The sequence below is a fragment of the Lissotriton vulgaris genome, chromosome 2_1 (assembly GCF_964263255.1).
Source record: "Lissotriton vulgaris chromosome 2_1, aLisVul1.2, whole genome shotgun sequence".
NCBI classification, from domain to species: Eukaryota; Metazoa; Chordata; class Amphibia; order Caudata; family Salamandridae; genus Lissotriton; species Lissotriton vulgaris.
The window spans coordinates 821,174,483-821,194,535 of record NC_141687.1 but is presented as its reverse complement, the minus strand read 5'-3'; the positions used below and the strand labels follow the sequence as shown (position 1 = coordinate 821,194,535).

Below are 20,053 nucleotides of genomic sequence, written 5' to 3'. Positions count from 1 at the left end.
TTATGCTTTGAATGTGTGCTGTACAGTCCAGAATACATGCATATTTAGGAAAGTGTTGCCAATAGAAAACTTTTTTATAACAATATACCCGCCTCGTGGAGGTGCTTATTTTTTTCCACACGTTTTTCGCCAATGTTAGTTAATAGGGTTTTGTTTTGTCAAAAAACCCATGGGTGGTTGCAAGGGAATTCCCATGCACCTATTATATGCTCAATTGACACAAAGTCAAGTTAAGTAGGGCAAAGCACTACTTTGTGTTACTTTCCGGTTCAAAACTTGGTTTGTACTAGAAAGTAAAATCCCAAATCAACACTTCGTACCAGGCTTACATCACAAAAACAGCACAAACCATTGCAAAGTGTTGATAAATCTGGTCCTCTGCCTTTATAGTTACTATCTCACCTTTGTTTTTCCTTAAATTGAGGAAATCAGGGTGCCACTTTTTCTACTGTAGGAGTGAGGTTTGCGCTGACAGCTATTCAGCTGTTTCTTTCAACTTTTCAACTGAAAGAAATGATGGATCATTGTGTGTTAGTGTTGTGTATGCCTTCTATGGCATACGCAACAATTGGGATGTGCCCTTTATCTGTTTACATTTACTGTCTCCTGTAGTTTATGAATAGTCATGGCAGCGTACTCCATATTGCACACCTAGAGCCAGATAAATCTTAGAGAGTATCGGTTTGTGATGATAATCCATCTAACTCAAAGAGAAATGCCAAAGGTACTCCATTCCAGTGCTGAGCATTTTATTATTTAAGGAGCAAAGTTCTTCCTTATGGAGTGTCACGCTTTCATTTTTGATCCTTTTTGTACCCACGGGGTCGCATGACGTGGCCTAGTAAGCAGCCTCTGGGTGAGCACAGATTCATTCTCCCTGTTAAGGACTCATGCTGTCCGTTAAGCCCCCTGAATATTGTCTAAGTTCCACGCTGCTCAATACCATATGATAAAACCCAGTGTCTGTAAGCATCTAGAGCCCGTCAATGGGATTGTCTAAGGCAGCTTATGCAGTTTTTTTTAGAAGTTAAGTAAGTGAAAAGTAGGACAATAAATGGCATATATTTAAAGTGATATTGTGTGTGTATACCCTAGTATTCGTCCCCATTTTCTGTCGAGGTCCCTATTCAAGTCTAGTTACCATATTGCTTTCTGGTCATTTAGGTTAGTTTTAGTCAGGTTTATTAGTGGTTTGCAGAACCAAATCACAGGTCTTTTCATGTGCTCTATTGTGTATGTGGATTGCAACACCTAGTGTTTGTGGCTCAGTGTCTATTCCACCCTACTGTACACAGGTCAAAGCAGTATTGAATGGTTCTGGTGGTTTGTGGATTGAAGATCAAACAAACTTCTCCATTTACTACCAGCAATAATACTGGAAGAGGGAGGTGGGTGGGTTCCACTCAGGCAGTATGGTACCAGAACACTGTAACCAAATACAGTAGGACAGCAATATTAAATACTAAGTATAGTTTAGCAAAATATCACCTACTGAAGTCAATAATAGAAAATATCGACTAAATAGCACAATATCTTTGTCACGGTTAATTAAGATACATTATTTCAGTATGATGATATTTTTGGTAACAATATTTTGACATGCTAGAAAGGGCTAGTGACCTACCGTAATTCTGCCTGTAGAGCACGTTTTGGGGAAGTTGGCCTGAGAAGCAGAAGTGCTCAGCATTCCCAAAGAAGAGTCAGCATCGTATGCACAAAGGGTCGAAATGAAACCGCAATGTTCTCTTTCTTGTGTAAACCACGTACACATTAACATGCAACTTCCACTGATGCCCACCCATGATGAAGGCATATGGGAAGAGAGGCAGGATGACAAGTATATGGGTCTCTGGGGATGACTTGTGGGCAGCAGGATGCCAGGAATGGACTTTTGGGAGGAGTAGCCCATTGAGCTATCCCAAAAAGAATAATACAGATTTTAAAGCACTGGACCTTTTCATAAACATTTTCTTCCCCCTGCCTCCTCTTCTGAGAATATACTAGACACTGTTCCTAGTCTGCTTACTTCCGCTTATTCCTTGTGGTCGACCACATTCTACCCCTTTGTGTGTAATTGTGTGTTTGATATTATGTGAGACTGTTAGAGATTATGTGTCAAAGACAACAATTGTGTGTAGCAGTGGGAGTGTTTGAAGTGCGAATAAACACGTGCAGGTGTGAGGAAGTCTGTGTATGAGTATCCATGAGTGCTAGTATGAATATAAATGAGCTTAGGCATTATTGTGGACTAGCATGAGCATGAACATCCATTTGTGAGTATGGGAAAGTTTGAAGTCCATTCTAGAGAAATATAAAGTAGAACATATAATAAACTCTGAGCTAAAATACCTTATATTATTAAGTATATGGGAACTGCATTACCTCTTACTTTGCATTTAATAACTAGCAATCTTCACTTTACAAAGCAATATAGAGAACCATCCCCAACTGCATCAATAAAGTAAACTTTATCATGACTTGACCAGTGTGAATGACCCATACTACTTATAGCTGTTTTCCACTGCACACTTGCTTAAAATTTCCTTGGATGAGAAACCCCCACAAACCTCTGTCTGGCGATGCTCAGGACCAGATTTAGAGTTTGACGGACCGGTTCCTCAATCACAACGTGACGGATATCCCTTCTGCCACATTACAAGTGCTACTGGATAGAATGCACTGGCAGTGAAGCAGACAGGATACGTCTATGTTGTAACCTCTCCACCAAACTCTAAATCTGACTCTCAGCTCTTAGCAAGTTTTGGTCACTGTTGCTGGCTCAATGTACTTTAACATACATAAATTGGTATCCGTTTTTAAAACCACCCTGACGGTGTATACCTAAACCCCCTCTAAAATGGAACTTAAGTCCTATCAAGTTTAGAATAATGTTGCTTGAACAAAGTACTTTATAACATTAGATTGACAAAAATGCACACATTTCTGGTTCCGAAGTTTGCTGCTAACTAATGTTTTTTGGGGGGATTTAGCACAAAAGGTGAAGAAGATGGGGCACATTATTGTTGAACATTTACGCAGTGCTGGAAGTGCATGGGATAATCACCATTTCCTAAGGTGGCACATAAGCAGGTGCTACACCACTGCCAGCAACTCCGTAGAGAGTACAGGACAAAAATAGGAAGACTACAGTGGGAATATCGCTGTCATGCTCTATGTGCGATAATGGTCTTGTTATGTTGCAAGCTGAAGTAACAGCCATTTTCATAAAGGGGATTATTGCACCATAATTGTAATCACTATGCATGCATTCCGAAGGAAGCACGCCTCCGGCAACACAAGTATATGTGATAGATCCAATTACTTCCTGATGTGAAGTGTATTTCCTGAAACACAACAATCAGTTACCTTTGCCTTAAAAGTGCTACACACCACTCAATTTATTTTGACTTCAAAGCACTCAAGCACAATTGGGACACAATGATTCAGGTTCCATATTATTTATGTGGCTGCATCTCATTCAAGAAGAATATGCACTATTCACCCCAACATGACAAGCATAGTAACTGAAAGAGAATTTGTGCAGGAGACATAGTTACGTTACAATATCTAATGGGATTCATGTGCCTGACACAGAGATCTGTGTGTAGCCCGCAGATCAAAATTCCAGTTGGTTAATTAGTGGGGACTGTAATCCCCGCTATTTAACCGAGATTACAGTCCCGTTAACTATTAATGTGTAACCTGCAGGTCAAACTTTCAGGGAATGAATGTCTGGACTTGACCAGCACCAAAAGGCAGTTCACGCTGGGCGAGCAACAGAACTATTTTGATAGAAAGGAAAATAAGATTAAAAGACAATATACATCTTACATCTCAAATGTTGAGACATCTTCATCTCACCTTTTTTCTTGTCATGTGCTCCTTCCCATCTTTTTGTTGAAGAATTGGTTTTAGGGGTGGAAATTCACTAGTACGCCTCCTTTTCACAATGTGATCCCCAAGTTGATATGCAGCTTCTACATAGATGGGAGCCAGGATGTCACGCACATCTTTCTGAGAAATAGATGAACTACACTTAGTCAGAAACATTCATTTTTCATTGAATGATGGCAATATGTGGGTTTGGAGTCCTACTTCTGACATACCCTTTTGAATTATTTATCTACAATCAAAAATAAATTTCCACAAAACAATTTTTAAATCAAAAAAGTGTCATACATCATGCATCAAAAATATACATAGCATAACTCTTCAAAAACCTTATTATTTATTTCGATTTAGTAATAGCAGTTTGATGTCTAGTGACTTGCCCGTTCAACCCTCTATACACAGAAGCGAGTGCAGAAACAAGTCGACATACTTGAATGAAGGGATTAGGGTTAGACACCCTTGTTTTCAGTCCTGCTTGTACCCAACTATAAGCATGCACTCTTGTACTTGCCAGAGACTAGTCATAACTATATAAACTATGTAGTAGAATAACATAAACACACCTGTGGTGGAAAACAGTAGTGTATGCAATGTCTGCATTTGAAAATCCAGAAAAATATTAAAACAACCAGCAAAGGGAAGTGCATTCTTTTCCACTAATTAGGACCCTACTTGATACGTTTTTCAAAATATGAAAAAGTGCACGATTATTCAACAACAAAATTAAAAGGGGATTTCAAGTTGGAGACTATTTGTATTGTGGACGACCTTCCTCAAGCAAAATGGTCGAGGCCTGACCACCAAATCTAGAGTTTGCCTCCCGAAGTCCATCAGAGGACAAAGGTCTGCGGTGGTAGGTCCACCTCGTCACTTGGCAAAGTGGAAATGCAGTCAAGACTATTGACGCTGAAAAGGAACCATAGACCCATCTTAGGATGCCCCAGTTTACTTTCTCAATTCTGCACCTCTCTTTTTTTAATTCATATATTCATGTACTCTCCACCTTTCATTTTCAAGCTGAAGGTGCACCTTGCAGCACACACTCCTGTCCCGATACTCTCTGATTCCACAAGTTTATCCTATTGCCCCTGATGATTTATGATCATTAGCACTGTGCTGCTTGGCCTACATAACGAACCTCAGTGAAATTGATGACATCGCTCTAAGGTATGGGTGCTAGGATGCTCAGTGCTCAGAGATCTTGAGCAATGTTTCCAGTGGCATGTGATGTCACCCAAGTAAAGCCCTTTAAGGGCTCAGAATCCTCTGAGCCAGGGCTTTTTCCATAAAGTGACCTCCATAGCACTATGACATTTCTCACTATGCATAGCCTTAGTCTCAGCCCAGAGGCATGTAGTCCAATAGCACTGTCTGACCATTTAACCTTGTGCCATGCAGACATTTGACTCCCAGAAGCATTCTCTTAAGAACACATTAATTCGTCAGAACTGGACCTCAGGAATCTTGTGCACCTACACTAAAGGTCACTTTGTCACTACCCTGGACTCCAGTCCATTCGACCAGAATCTCATGATTCGGAAGTGGTATCTCTTAGACCTGTGGTGCAGCTAAACCTTTTGCCACCAGTGGTGGTGGTTCCTGCATTTTGCCGCACCACAGCAGGAGCAGGTAAGAGCGGGGATTGTACCACCACCAAAATTCGGCCTACCCGGGGCGCACCGTAATCCCCCCCCCCCACCCCCCCTTCCCCCTTTGCTACACCACTGTCTTAGACTCATGTAGCAATAGGTTATTTTACAATTCTATACCTTCAATCCCCACTGCTTCGAATTCTGTGGCTCTTGGCTCAGACCCTCATTTTCCATTAGTCTACTGAAGAACATGTCTTCTCTTTCTGTGATTCTGATTTTCTCATCCCTCTACAAGTCCCCAAACACTGTTCCTCTTACAATCCACTGATCATGCTGTGACCTCGATCTACATGGCGTCATATATACTTAATCCCTTATGTGAGAGTTGGTCCATACCATCTCACCATAGAGGACAGAAGCAGCAACAACTAGGACCCTGAAGACCAGAAGGGATGATGCATGACTGCAGGAGAAGCTTCTCATGTTGGTATTATGGTGTCAGTTCAAAGGCTGCTTTACACACTGTAGGGATCATCCTTATTGTGAGTCCTGCTTACAAATCTAGTATTGAAAACGTCACTGGCTAGCCACGAAGCACGGAGTACCATGAACAACTCACAAAATAAAGCTGTCTTAATTGTGTATAGTCATTTAGATTATAGAAATATAAAATGTAATATCCTTTCTACTAAAAATTAACCTAACAATGTTAATATTAGATGGTGATTGATACATACAAGTGGGCAGTTATCTACATGGTGCATGTGGTACTGACAATCCAGCAACATGTCCGATTCCTTCACTGGAAGAGTTTGGTACTATTGCTGAACGTGACTGTAACTTACTTCATATGTATCGCAACTTGGATTTGAAAACACAACTTTTGAAATTAATTTGCTTCAAAAGGATTATACATCACCCTCATAAATGCTTGCTGCTTTCTGCACGTCCTTCTGGCGTTGGAAATGTCAATCTTCCCTAATACCACGTCAGATGTTCCGTTTGAAGAGAAGTAAAATCTTGAGTGTGTTCCTGGTTTTCTGTCGACATCTATACTCAGATTGTAATTCAGCACTGAATGAGAGAAGAAACAGGATTCTAAGAAATTGCCATCATCTAATGAGAGCGAGAGCATTTAAAAGTCCAAAAATAATGCAGGTTAATGCCTTTATGGATTCACTAATGTTGAAAACGAAAGTGAACAACTGTTGTGAAATCGTCAAAATGTATCTAGGAAACTATCAGCTTGATTTTAGTGACTTCAACTTGAGGTATGCAATCAGAGATAACTGGAAAGACAATGGTCTGGATTCACAAAGATAGTAGTAAACCTACTGAACTTGCAGATTTACTGCTTTCTTAGATTCACAAACATTGTCAGGAATCCAAATGATTACTAAGTTTCCATGCTGATTCCTAGGAAGGTCAAGTGACCTTTCTATCGAGATTGTATTTCTGCTAAGCGGAGTACTCCATAGCCTAGAATCCAACACATAGGGAGCAGGATCCCCTGTGCAAATGCAATTTTTTTCTTTTTTTCTTGTAAAGAGAAACCGCTTCCCCTGCACCCCAACCAAATATAGGGGGGATCCATTCCCCTTTGTACCCTGGAAAGGCTTGGCCCGAATTATCTAATGGACTCTTGTTATGATTGTTTTACTTTGATCAACTTTTAGCATAATAAGAATGATAATAATAATGAAGTCCTGACAATGATATAAACTCATATGACAGAAATAAGAGGGACAATAGGAGTACAGGGAATAGACACAACCAAGGTAAATAAGGAAAGTGGCTAAATGATAAAAGCGGTTCCATAGTCTATAGCCACATGTATGACCATTACCCTACCAGAAATCAGCAAAAAATCTCTAGGTCAGAATAAACAACCAATCTAAATGTTGATGGGCCTAGGAGCAATAAATGGGACCAGTAAATCTGCCCAACTAGCACGGTTCATACATGTGACCTCTAAATGGAATGCTGGGCTAGATGGCACAATACATTCCCTTCATCTTTTTAACCATATTGATAAATTCAAAATAGAACGTTGCCAGGAAAATGATTAGTTTCCACAGAAAATAGTCTTCAGCATTGACAAATACAACCTAACGAAGTCTAGATCTATAAGGAAGGTAAATGTGGAACCAAGGGCAATGTGAGTAAAATGGTCATTAAAATAGAAAGGATAATTTTGGATTGAATGAATAAGTTTCAATGTGACTGCAAGGACCCTTTTAAACCTAACAATATTGAACAAATCTCTCCTCAAGGTGCCTATATGTGATATACTGTTGCCCTCCATAAAAATAAAAAGAAAATCCACACCCTGACCAGACTAGTGAGGTGTAACAAAGAAAAAGCGAGAAGACCAAGCAGCAGACACTTTATAAGATACTCGTATGAGAGGTTAAAAGAACAAAAAAGTAAAGACTCTGGGGGTTCTTACATAAAGCAGGCCCTCCTGGCAATTCTAGCTCATTCTGGAGATAAAACAATAAACTAAGGGCACCAACCAACTCCCAAACAGTAAAACACCTAATAGCGTCAGTGTCAGAGAAATATGTAACCTCTGTGTATGCAATCAATGACACCTCAAGGAGAACATTTTCCCCGACAGTGAATAAGGGACAACTATACATAGGCCCTAAATGGGATGCCACCAAACCTTTTAAACCCATTAAGTAGTGTATTTCAATCAGGCACAGTCCAGGCAGTACAAATCCATCTTTAAACTTCCCAATAGTGCAAGAGGAGCGCAAGTGTGTCTAGAACGCAAGGAGCAATCAATGGCCCAAAATGCCACGCAACTAAAACTTTGGTTTAAATAAACAAAGCAAAAAATGGCACCATCAAATCCCATTTCTGGCAAGAACTTGCTCATTCCAAGTCCAACCCTTGGACCTTAGCCATTCAAACAACAATTTATAATCTACAGATGCATCCACATTGGAAACACAATATCGATTACAAAAGTTTGAAATCTCTCCTCAAAAGGACAATAAAGTGTAACTCCAGAGTCACCAACTTACAAACCATGCGGATAAAGCAGCATAATCCGTTCATAGTGGAACCCTATGAAAAATTGACACCGCAGGAATACCTAAAGCTGTCCATATCTTTGGAAACCAAATTTATATTATTACGTGTCCACCTCGGGGTCTTCGATATATGCGAAATCATTTACAAGTGGAAGTATGCTATGCTAGAGGCAAAGCAACCTGCCGCTTCTGCCCATACCACAGTGAAACACTGGAGCATGTTTGTGTTTTCCCTGCCTGTCTTTACGAGAGAAGGAAACTTCTCAAAAGTTCCTTCTGCAAGTTTAATATAAGGACCAACCAAAACACATCACACCACACTGTTTTTAAGAAAAGAACTGGAGGCTAACAGCCGGATTTGTTAAATATGTGTTTGCAGTACTTGATGTCATGTACAGACAGTATGACAACGATCCTGTGGTCAATGGCAACACATTTTAAGTGACAAGCTGAAGGAGAAATACTGCTACCTAGTGTGAGTCGCTCACCAATCATCACGTTCGAGTGATGTCTAGACCAAAGCTCTAAGTGACAATTGCATATGGGTTACAGTTTAGGATACATCTATTAGCCCCACTGTAGCATTGTGATAAATTATGACTTATTTCAAAAGACAATGTAACCATTGCTAGAAATCTCACTCTTCAATACGTCCCCATCTCCTTCACTCCAACTCCAATCGCACCCACAAGCCCGCACATACATTTACACCTGCTCAGAACTCAGAACAGGTGCTAATATATGCTGTAAAATCCCATTGGATGGTGAATTTTGTGTGGTTTTACAACTGGAGAAATCAGTCCTGCGTCCTCATTTTTCATCCAATTGGGTTCATCCCATAATTGCTCGATACAGGTAAAATCGTATGGATTTTTACTGTGGCCCCAGTATGTTGCAAGTCATAATCGGTATGTTTGTTACAAATACAAGAATCAATGCTAAATGCATATACTTGCATGACATACAAAGGAAAAGATAGAAAAGGAAATAATTGATTAAAGAAGGACATAATAGAGAAATATGAAAAAGGCAGGGCAGCAGAATGGAAATACTAAATCTAAGCAGGTTTCCACATAGAAAAACATGACTGAAAGACAGATGCCTGCCCGACTCATCAAAACTACAGCTCTAAGGCATAAAGTTAATCAAAGTAAATCTAACAAAGATATCATGCACAATTTTCTTCACTTTGTGTATGGGTCGTGGAAAGGAGGCAACTCAGTTCTTGTAGACTGGCTTCACTGGCTCATTGAACCGTAGCCCTCCTAGTGCATAGACACATTCTACGGCTCTAAGGAAGGGTCTTTGATGGAATTAAATGAGGCGGTGACCAGACCTAGTTATAAGACTGTCAGATGTTTGAACTGTGACATAACAGTATATTACACAATTGCATCAAATATGAAATAACCATTTCAGCATACCTATATAACCAGGGATGGCTTGTGCTTTAACACTGAAGCAAAGAGTGATATTCAGACAAACTGCTGGCCGCCCATTCTCGATACAATTGAAATTTGTACGATTTACTGAACTTGAAAGGTTTAGAGAGGCTTCAACAGCCACCACTGCTCTGGTCCTATGTACAAAGTAAATACAATTTATGTTAACACATATAAGACCTGAGGTGGAATAAAATCATTAATATTAAAACAAAAATAAAAAATTTACTTCAGAAATGATAGTTGCTGGATATTGATAACCTTTATGACCAGAAGCAGACTTTTAATCAGAGCACAAATATGTTATTGATAGGTTTACATTATTTTTTAAGTGAAGATGCATTTTAGAACACAGATTGATTCTATGTATGCCTCAATTTGCAATGTCCACATGAATTAAGGTCTTGACTATCATCCGTGCATTACCAGTTGGAATTTGATCATTGCTGCCAAGTTAAGGATCCCTTTCAATCTATCCTTCTGTGTTTCATGTGATAACCTCTATAACATGCCAATAGGTTTATTATTTGCTATTTTCTCTCTTCCTTTATCCAGGAGTATGCTTCTATATAGCCTAGAAAAAATGAAATATTTTCTGAATCTTTATGAAGTGTATAACTCCTGAAATTTGAATAAAAATGAGGATCATTGCAAGTGTCCCTTTCTGACACTCTATAATGGTACTTGCTTTGAGGAGTGCCAACTCAGAGCGGCGGAGAGGCTGATATCACTAAGAAGTCATTGACCTGCTACTCTTCTAGAGCCCCCTATCCTCAGTGCAGCAAGTTTACCAGACAGCTGGTCTTCTTTATCCATGCCGAGATCACCAGCCAACATTGTCTGGCCAGCTCTCTGCTACCATCTGTTACCATGGATCACAGGCGGGTGGAGCTTTACACTCCTTGATTTCCTGCTCAAGCGATGTCACTGTCCCAGGATGTCATGGGACGTACTGTTTTTTTTTTTACTATGTGTTCCATGGTCCTGTGAAATTTGGAAACTTTGGACGATTGAACAAAGTCCAAAAATTACCCCACCCTACCCGTGACTATATAGACATATTAAAAATGCAAGCACACCTAAAAGTGACAAGCATGGTGCCTTTATTGGTACGAGTGACTTCGTAAAAGCAACACAACCTTTTAGACTGCAAGTAATATTTAAGTCATAATTAATGAAAACCGCATGAGCATTTAGGGCCATATTGTATTGAAAATATTTTGTGTAATAAACTGCATAATTTCCAGCTAGATTGTATAGCAATGTTTTCTTCAAGTCTAATTTGTGTATAAAATAATTCCACTCAGCCTGTATTACAAATAGGGCACACTGTCCAACACTGGGCTAAATGTACACCAGTGTTATCTATATTTCAACAGGGACAGCACAGGCATTGGCGGTCCCTGCTGTAATACCGAATTGCCTTAGTGATACAAAGAGAGGGTATATAAACCTTTTGTGCACCCCGGTGCATTTTTTATGATTCAGCCCCATGTGATCAGTTACGGTTTTAGTACTCTAGCAAAGTGAAGAAATCATAGCTGGCTTGCATAGCTGAGTGTAATTCAATGTCTAAGGACTGAGGGTTATAAGGATCACATTACATACAATGAACTAGTTCTCTTGACGGACTTGTTGGCCAAATTATACATTATAATCACACTTTTCTTCAGTGAGACGAATCTCTATTTCACATTAGACTCAGTACCATGGGCAACTTTTGCAAGTGTGAACCGATCTACAAATATTGTTGACATCACTAAGGGGCCTATTACGATGGCACCGTAACGGAGCGCGGGACCGCCCGCTGATGCTGCAGCGGTCCCGCCATGCACATTAGGATGTGCCCACCACACTGGCGGGCGCATCCTGTACCTTTTCCATTGTGAGTGGATCTGCTGGCTGCAGAACCGACCGCAAAGGAAAAGGACTGTGCACAGCACTGCTATGCACTACATGGCGGGCACCACGTGGTGCCTGCCAGGTAGTGCATGGCAATGATGGGGGAACCATAGGTACACCCATGTCCACCCCCTACTACCCCTTTACCCTAGGGGCCTGAAACGGGCCCCCAAAGCAAAGACCGTATGCTGTGGAAAGGCCATTGACCGCCAGCATTGTAATATGGATGGCGGTGTCTCTCAGACACCACCACCATATGCAGGCACTTTTTCCGCCGGTCGATGAGTCGACCGGCGGAAAAGCGGCAGACGGTCTTTCCGTCCGCCGTGGACCCCCCCAGCCATCATGATATGGCGGGGGTCTTTGCTGTGTGGATGGCTGGCAGACCGCCTCCGCCGGCGGTGACTACCGCCGGCCCGGAGGGGGCGATCCGCCCGACATCCTAATTGGACACCAAAGCCTCGAGAAAGCTTACAGGCATAACTTGTCAACTGAGTGAGAAAAAGTGTCCTCTAATAGGAGATTCTGCTCATCTTTTATGATTGCTTTCAACCTGGAGAAAATGCGTATGACTGACTAATACTTAAATTGTACTTTAGCTGGGTCAAACGACATGCAAACAGATTCTATCACTGTTGATACAACCTCTTTTTCTGTAAGATAGACAGCTGTGCTTATTTCCTAAAAGCAATAAACTGATATACTGCGTCAATGGGTTAAATGTTTAAATAGTCACTTTCAACCTGACCTCAATGTGGAAGACACTATTCTTCAGATAGCATCAGGTGAAAATGAAGTTTGAAGAAATATTTAGGTGTCATCAGTGTACTGATGAATAGAGACTTTGCAGCCCACAAAGATCTCCCACTGGATCCCTATAGACAAGGAAGCCTATGGGAGATTGGTCTGTCCCTATTGTCCACCCAAAGATAGCTGATTTTGATGAATTCACGGGCTCCTTTAACTTCAGTCAGAAGAAATATGCAAACCACCAACACCCGATCTATGTGGCCAAGAATGGAAAGGAGAGTCATACCTTCTGTTTGGGTCAATTTGCTTACGGGATGCATTTATAGGTGTTATTTTATGATCTAAAAAGGCTTTTACATCTATTCTTATTACACCAAGCACAAAGTATTTTAATATTTCTCAGTTTAAACATCACAGAATTCACAGTCGCATTTCAAACCTTCTTGTTACATTCATTTGGAATTAACTCAAATGCACATTGTGCTCAAGTAACTCACCTTAAGAGCACGGCAGAGTCAGACAGGAACGCCCCAACCGCTACATCTGTTAGTGTACAAAAATAAGCATGATATGATAAGTACATTTCTTTACTGTGTTAGAACATTCTTAGGTTGTTGTCAACAGTAGGAATGAGGCTGTAGTTGTAGGGCTCTACCATTATTGATATGCTTCACATTTCTAACACTAGATTTCTACTCTCACTAGAATATACTGAAGAAATATACCGAACAGACTACACTGTTGTCCATAGAACATTCATCAACTGTCAAAGTTCCAGATCCCTGTTTGTAAGTCACTGATAAATCCTTGCTTTCAACAACCTTGTAAAGTAGACAACTTACCTTATGATTACTAAGTTATTTTAGTATCGATTCTGAAAAAATGTGTTGACAATTCCAATTGATTAAATCTTTAGTTGGTCTTTGCAACAAAACAATTTCCTTTGTTTAACTTCTTAACCCTTTGTAAACAATGCTACAAAATAGAATCAAGACTCCAAAGAAGTGATCTTTGAAGAGAGTAGGTCGACTAACACATCTTGTCAATATCTTGGTCCCTTTTCAAATCCATCCAGAAAATCTCCAAATAACAAGCGAAAATACAGATGAAAAAGCAGGAGCGATTCAATCAGAAATCAGAAATAAAACACATTTGAATTTGTTCTTTTGAACCATACTACTTTATTAAGGTACATTCACACTCTTCTAATTTTCTTCCTCTATCATAATAATGAGAAGGAGGTAACTTTCACAAACGCACATGAGGCGTCTCATGTGGAAGAGAGTGCATTTGTTTTCCAGATTTTGCATTTGCAGAGGGAACATCTAGCAGCTGTCAAGAAGAACTGCCTGGTCCTTTAAAACATAGAACTTAAATGGGGTAATGCTAAATGTGGCAAAAGCTGGACCTTTTAAATACCTATTACTGAGACTCTTCCACTCGCATTTTATTTGATAGTTGGATTAGGATCCAGCCACTTCCAAGAGTAGTTAATAATATTTGCTTGCAGCAAGCTGTTCATGATGAACAATGGGTCCTACTGCTTTTTGGACTTCAACTTCAGTTTTGGTTATAGTTACCCAATTAAAGGCTACGGCAGGGATTTAAATACGGCCTCAAGTTTTTGGGAAGAACTCTATGAACAGCTTTTTGTTTTGTATTATGCACAATTTTCATCTATGACTGGAATTTTTTACTGTTCATGAATTGCTGTCTGTGTGTTGGTACTCCTGTAAGAGATGTGGTTATTGGAGCACCTCTTCCTTCACAGGGTTGCTGCTTTTTTTAGTATAGCAATTAAGAAATCAAGAGACCACCACTCAGGTAGGGTTGGTGTTATGATGAATGCAGCTCAGCTGCAGTTCAAAGTTCAAAAGGTGTAGGTTGTACACGCTGAACGGTAGAAAATTTCGATTCCTTCATTTGGTAGTGCTGAATTTGTATTTGACTGCTAACCAATCACGATACTCTAACCAGTGCGTTGCAGCCGTGTTTAAGGAAGATACATGGTTTGCTAAATCTATCTGTCTTCGTTCCTCTTGTTGGTTCCAGTAAACCATTTGGTACAATTCAATGCTTTTAGATAACCTAGATAATCTGTTGAAGATTTGTTGAAGGACTAGTGTTGTATTCTATTGCTCTTTTTAAGTCATAGGCTTTCTTCCTAAAGTTTGATTTGGTTGTATGTAATAAGCCACTTGGCCACTATAAAGCCCAAGCCTAAAAAGCAGGAGGTCACCCTGTGTTTCTTGTGTCTAATATACAACCCCAGGAGACATATTTTCCACTTGTTCAGATTCACGCGCTCGGTGCATGCAGATGAACTGGAGGTAGTGCTAGTCCAGTAGTTCGATAAACTGGGGCAGGCCCACAGCATGTCTAACAAGTCAGCATCAATGACGTACAACGTGGGCAGGCTGCATCCACTCTGTGATAAAACTGGTTCACGTTGGCATGTGTAAGATAAGGCCTATCTACTATGCAGAACTGAGTAAGATTAAATCGGGCGCTGCTTTGGGCCCTCAAGTAAAGAGACTCTTCCCCTATTGGTGCAGGGGTATGCTAAGTCAGCTTCCTAGCATTGTTATAGATGGAGAAGCTGTGGCAGGGTGTAGGGTCGAAACGAGTCAGCAAACCACAATTGGAGGTGTCTACGCCTACCAATTACATGTAAATATTGGATAGTGAGATGAATGGGCGGTTTGTTAGTCAGCTCTACCCAGTGATTCCCTAGTGTGGCAAGCAAGGATTTGTGAAGTAAAAATTGACCCGGTAATAGGAGATTCTCCTCCATCAACATCTCGTACTCCTCCATCAACATCTCATATGTGGCCAAGGTGCCCTCCCTGTACAAATCTCCTAGTGTGTGTAGACCTGCAGCGTGCCATGCTGCAAGTTCAGTTGTCAACGTGGGCCCACCTGTCCTGAGTGTTTCCAACGGAGCCAACCCCGGTGCATATGGGACCACATGCGTGGTGTTGCTAAGACATCTATGATAGCAACGATGCACAACCCCTAACAGAGGGTCAGGCACTCACGCTGGCGTGCAGGGGTGAAATAAATGCAAAATAGATCACAAGCTCCAACAAGGAGAGGATGAGGCTGTGTCCGACTGTTGAAAGTCCACCAGCCACCTGGAAATCCACTGGCTTTGGGCAGCAAGGTAATATTATTCGAAATGCAGAGCAGCCAGCCCCACTCCATTTGTGGATAGGCAGAGTTTGACTAATGCTACCCTGCAACGCAACTTGTTCCAAATAAACTCCAGAATCTGTTACTTAAATGCCCGAAAGAACGTACAGGGATGTAAACAGGAAAGTTTGGCAAAGAAATACAGAAGACAGGGCAAAATCCAAATTTTTAATAAGGTCACCCTCTTCGCTAACACCACCGGTAGTGTGCGCCAGAAAGCCACCCGAGTACGTAGTGATGTTACTGCATGAGTGACATTACCATTGAAGAGGTCACACAAGAAGTGGTACACCCGCACCCACAATTACCAAATACCTAAATGTGTCACTGCCAGATCAATTGTGCCCCTTCGAGAGTAAAGCCCAGATTGAGGACATCAGGAAGAAAGGAGAATAGGCACAATTTTGCCCTATTTACCAGTAACCCTGGAAATGGCCACAAAGCGGGCCAAAGTTGAAGCAATAGTGCTGTGAATGTTGTGCATGTCTGTGATGTAAAGTTGCATTTTGTCTGCATATAAAGATATTACATGTGTTCCGTCACCTAGTGGAATGTCCCAATGCTTGTGGTTCGTTTGCCAGGGAAAACAACAGGCGAAAGCGGGCATCCCTGTCTCGTCGCCCTGTGCATGGAAATGGCACTCTAAAAATGGGGTCCGACTTGACCCCATAGCCCTGGAAATGGCCACAAAGCTGGCTAAAGTTGAATCTATGATACAGTGAGTGTTGTGCATGCCTCTGATGTAAAGTAGCATTTCGTCTGCATATTAAGATATTACATGCTTTCCGTCGCCTAATGGGATGCCCCAATGCATACTCCGGATGTGCATTACCAATTGTGGATGGAAATGGCGTTTGATAAGAGGGGGCCTACTTGACCTTGATTAAGGGGTCCGTGTATATTAATTTTACTAAGTGCAAAAAGCGATGACCGATGCCATATCGGGACAGTGCAATAAAGAGGTGTCCCATTCCAAGGAATCAAAGGCCTTTTCAAGGTCTAAGACCAGACATCCAGCATGAGGCCAAGCATGGCAGGCATAAGTCATGACTCAAATGAAACCTCGTAAATTCAGAGAGGGATTGTGAGCAGGGACAAAACCATTTTGATCAGAGTGGACCAAACATGCGACCAGGGGTGTCAAATGATCCACAATTATTTTCACAAGTATCTTATAATCAGTATTGAGTAGAGCCAGTGGTATGTAGGAGTCTATGAGTAGTAGGTCTTTATTCAGTTTGGACAAGGTTATGATTGTTGTCTCTCTCTCTGGTAGGCCTAAAGACAACCAAATGACAGGACCTCCTCGTAAAACTTTAATAAGTGTGGGGCCAATTGAAATGCATAAACCTGTAGCGCTCCGCAGGAAAACCAACAGGTCATGAGGACTTTCAAGTATCCAACGCCTTTATTGCTTCGTTAATTTTGAACAGTGTAATAAGTCCATCTAGGCCCACTTTCTGTTCCATGGTAATGCAGGTAGTGTCAGGTTAGCAAAGTAGGAGTCACAAATCTTCAGGTTAGCATCCGTAACAGTCTGGTACACCTGCGAATAGTGATTTGTTATATTATCATGGATAGCGTGCTGTTTATAAAGGATGGTATCTGTAAGAGAGTGCAGTGCAGTCATGGGGCATAGTGGCTGATCCTACCGGATAAGCAGCACCAGGAGCTGACCAGCTCTAGCTGCTGTGGCATGTGTATGAGCCAAGTGTGCAGTATTATTCGGGCAACACAATCTTTCCAAAACAGGAACTTATTTGCTTCGTAAGCTCATGCATGGCCCTGGGATCATCAGATGCCTGAGTTTCCATGTCTAGAAGTGGACTTTCCAATCAGGTTCTGTGTTAATCAGCTGCCTCATGCTACCCTATATACCTATACAGTGTCCCCGCAGTATCACCTTGAAGGCTACCCATTCTAGTAATTATGTGAAAAACATGCTAATATTGTCAAAGTATTCGGTGATCATAGACCCAAGGAAAGCTCTAAATGGCAGATCTTCGAACAGTGGAGGCTGCAGGCGCCATGTACAGATGGGAGGTGGGGTGGCTGCCCAATGTAGTTGCAAAAGGTGAGGGTTGTGATCAGAGTAAGTGCATCCCATGTACTCAACATGTGTAATAGAAGGGAGCAACAATGGTGCTCCAACAAATCTATCAATACAAACATGTAGGTGTATGGCACAGAATAAAACGGATACAACTTTGTAGCTGGGTTATGGTGACACCAGAAGTTGACCAGCAGCCATTGATGGAGCCAATCAGTCAGCATCTGGGCATTTGAAATTGCAGTTGTGCCAGATAAAGGGGGAGAAGGAGCGATCAAGGGCAGTATCCAGTACAGTACACTATTAAAATCGCCTCCCAAGAAGCCAAGGTGTATCGCTCCATTTAGATAGTGTGTTTGAGAGAGCTTGGAAAAATGTGCTCTGATCAGTGTCGGGCGTAAATGGAACTAAAAAGAACTGAGCGGCTGTCGAGCCATCCTTTTAGCAGGACATATCGACCCTCTGGGTCCATAATCAGGTGCATTTTTCAACTGACAGTATTGTGTCTGGGGATGTCTACCACGGCACCAGAAAGCTGTCCCATCACAAGTTGCAGCACCAGCCTGGTAAGGGAAGTCTATTGTGGAGTGCCCTGCTTCCTCCAACTAGTCCCATGCATCCTTTGGAGAACTGAAGAAATGCATCTTTCGCCCAACGCCAACATTAATCGCACCAGAAAGAGGAGGGCATACCGGATGTCTAGCTCATGAAGCTGGCATTTAACTGCAAGAAAAGAGTTCCGTTGTTTTTGAACCATTACAGTGTAGAATGGGAAAAACATTATCTTGCCGTTGCCACTGTGATTTCACATAGCTTCTGTGCCTTACCCAGGACAGCATCTCTGTCTCTGTAGTGTAGTAAATGAAACAGGAATGGTCTGGTGTTGGAGTCCAGCAGTAGCTAGCGTGCCGGCACATGGTGGGCACACTCCACCAAGAAGAACTGTGGAAATGTATACTGGGGTAACAGCAGTCGCAACCATTGCTCCACATAGGTAACAGGATCCGATCCCTCTGTCCCCTCCGTTAGGCCCACCACTCTCACATTGTTGTGGCACGATCGGCCTTCCGCATCCTCCATGCGGTGCTGGAGGGACTCAACTCACGCTTCCATCAGGCGCATTGAAGAGTCAATTTCTTATGTCCACAGCTGGGGCTCTTCAATTGTCAGGTCAGCGGTGCAAACCTTGTCCGCAAGTTTGCGGTGATCCGCATGAAGTAGCGTCAGGTTCCCTGCATCTATTTTGCGTTCTAGGGAGGTCTGCAAAGTCTTCAGAGCAGTACCAATCTTCTCCACTGCTGCCAAAGCAGAATCAAGTTTGTTACTTATAGAAAGCGGAGGAACGACCACATCCGCGGATCCAGCACCACTTACCAGTCGGTCATGGTTGTGGGGAGGGTGGGGGGGCTTCGAAGGTGCTCCCCGTAGTAGTGTATGTGGTAGTCCTATTGCCCATTGCCCCCTATGTTACTGATCCAGTCCAGGGTAATACCTTTGCTCCCCCTATGGGCCAGTTTGCCTGATCCCAGCAGCACTAGGGAAATGGCAGCATGAGCAGCCCCCAGATCCGAGAGTGGAGCAGTAGTCACTGCACATCTAGGGTAAGCCAAGGGCAATGGGGGACCTGGTGGAACAGACAGAGTGCGGCCCCCATTGAAGAACTCCAATATTCACCCACTGCCAGGAACAACAGTGGGCTGCACAGATATGAGTGAGCTGGCCCACTTACCTAAGCAAGGCAAGATCCAGGAAATTAACTTCAAGCCTCTGTAGAGCAGGGCGAAAGAATACTATTAAGAGTACCCGGTCAAGCGAGTTTGAGGCCTGTCACAGAGTTTAACGTCTGCAACATTCTGTCCCAGTAAGTCAGAAGCAAGGGGTAGGCCCCCAAAAAGTGAAGAAGGTCTATGTCTGGTAGTCAGCACCGTGGACATATTCCAGCTGAGCCTGGAAAGTTTTATTGATCCTAGCTGGAGCAAGATAAGTGCTGTATTTGAAGCTCAGTTCACCTTAATACCCAAGAGGGTTGAAAAGTCTAAAAATACCTATGCAAAGATAGATAAGTCAATGTTCGCATCTCGGGCATTAAACAGGATATCGTTTGCGTATAATGTTATCACGTGGTCTGGTCTTTGAGTGGTATACACCAATAAGCTCCGTGAAGATGGAGGTGGGCTGCCAAAGGCTCAGTAA

General features: G+C 42.0%; 1 protein-coding gene across 1 annotated transcript in view; it reads right to left on the bottom strand.

Annotated features, from left to right (window-relative positions):
* ITGA4 (integrin subunit alpha 4) overlaps window positions 1-20,053 on the bottom strand; it is a 531,379-nt gene that overhangs the window by 218,726 nt on the left and 292,600 nt on the right. The window contains exons 13-16 of the mRNA XM_086956223.1: window positions 13,116-13,161; window positions 9,949-10,103; window positions 6,403-6,557; window positions 3,862-4,014 (exon numbers count right to left, since the gene is read on the bottom strand). Of these exons, the coding sequence (XP_086812349.1) occupies window positions 3,862-4,014; window positions 6,403-6,557; window positions 9,949-10,103; window positions 13,116-13,161 (509 nt within the window). The remainder of the gene's footprint in view (window positions 1-3,861; window positions 4,015-6,402; window positions 6,558-9,948; window positions 10,104-13,115; window positions 13,162-20,053) is intronic.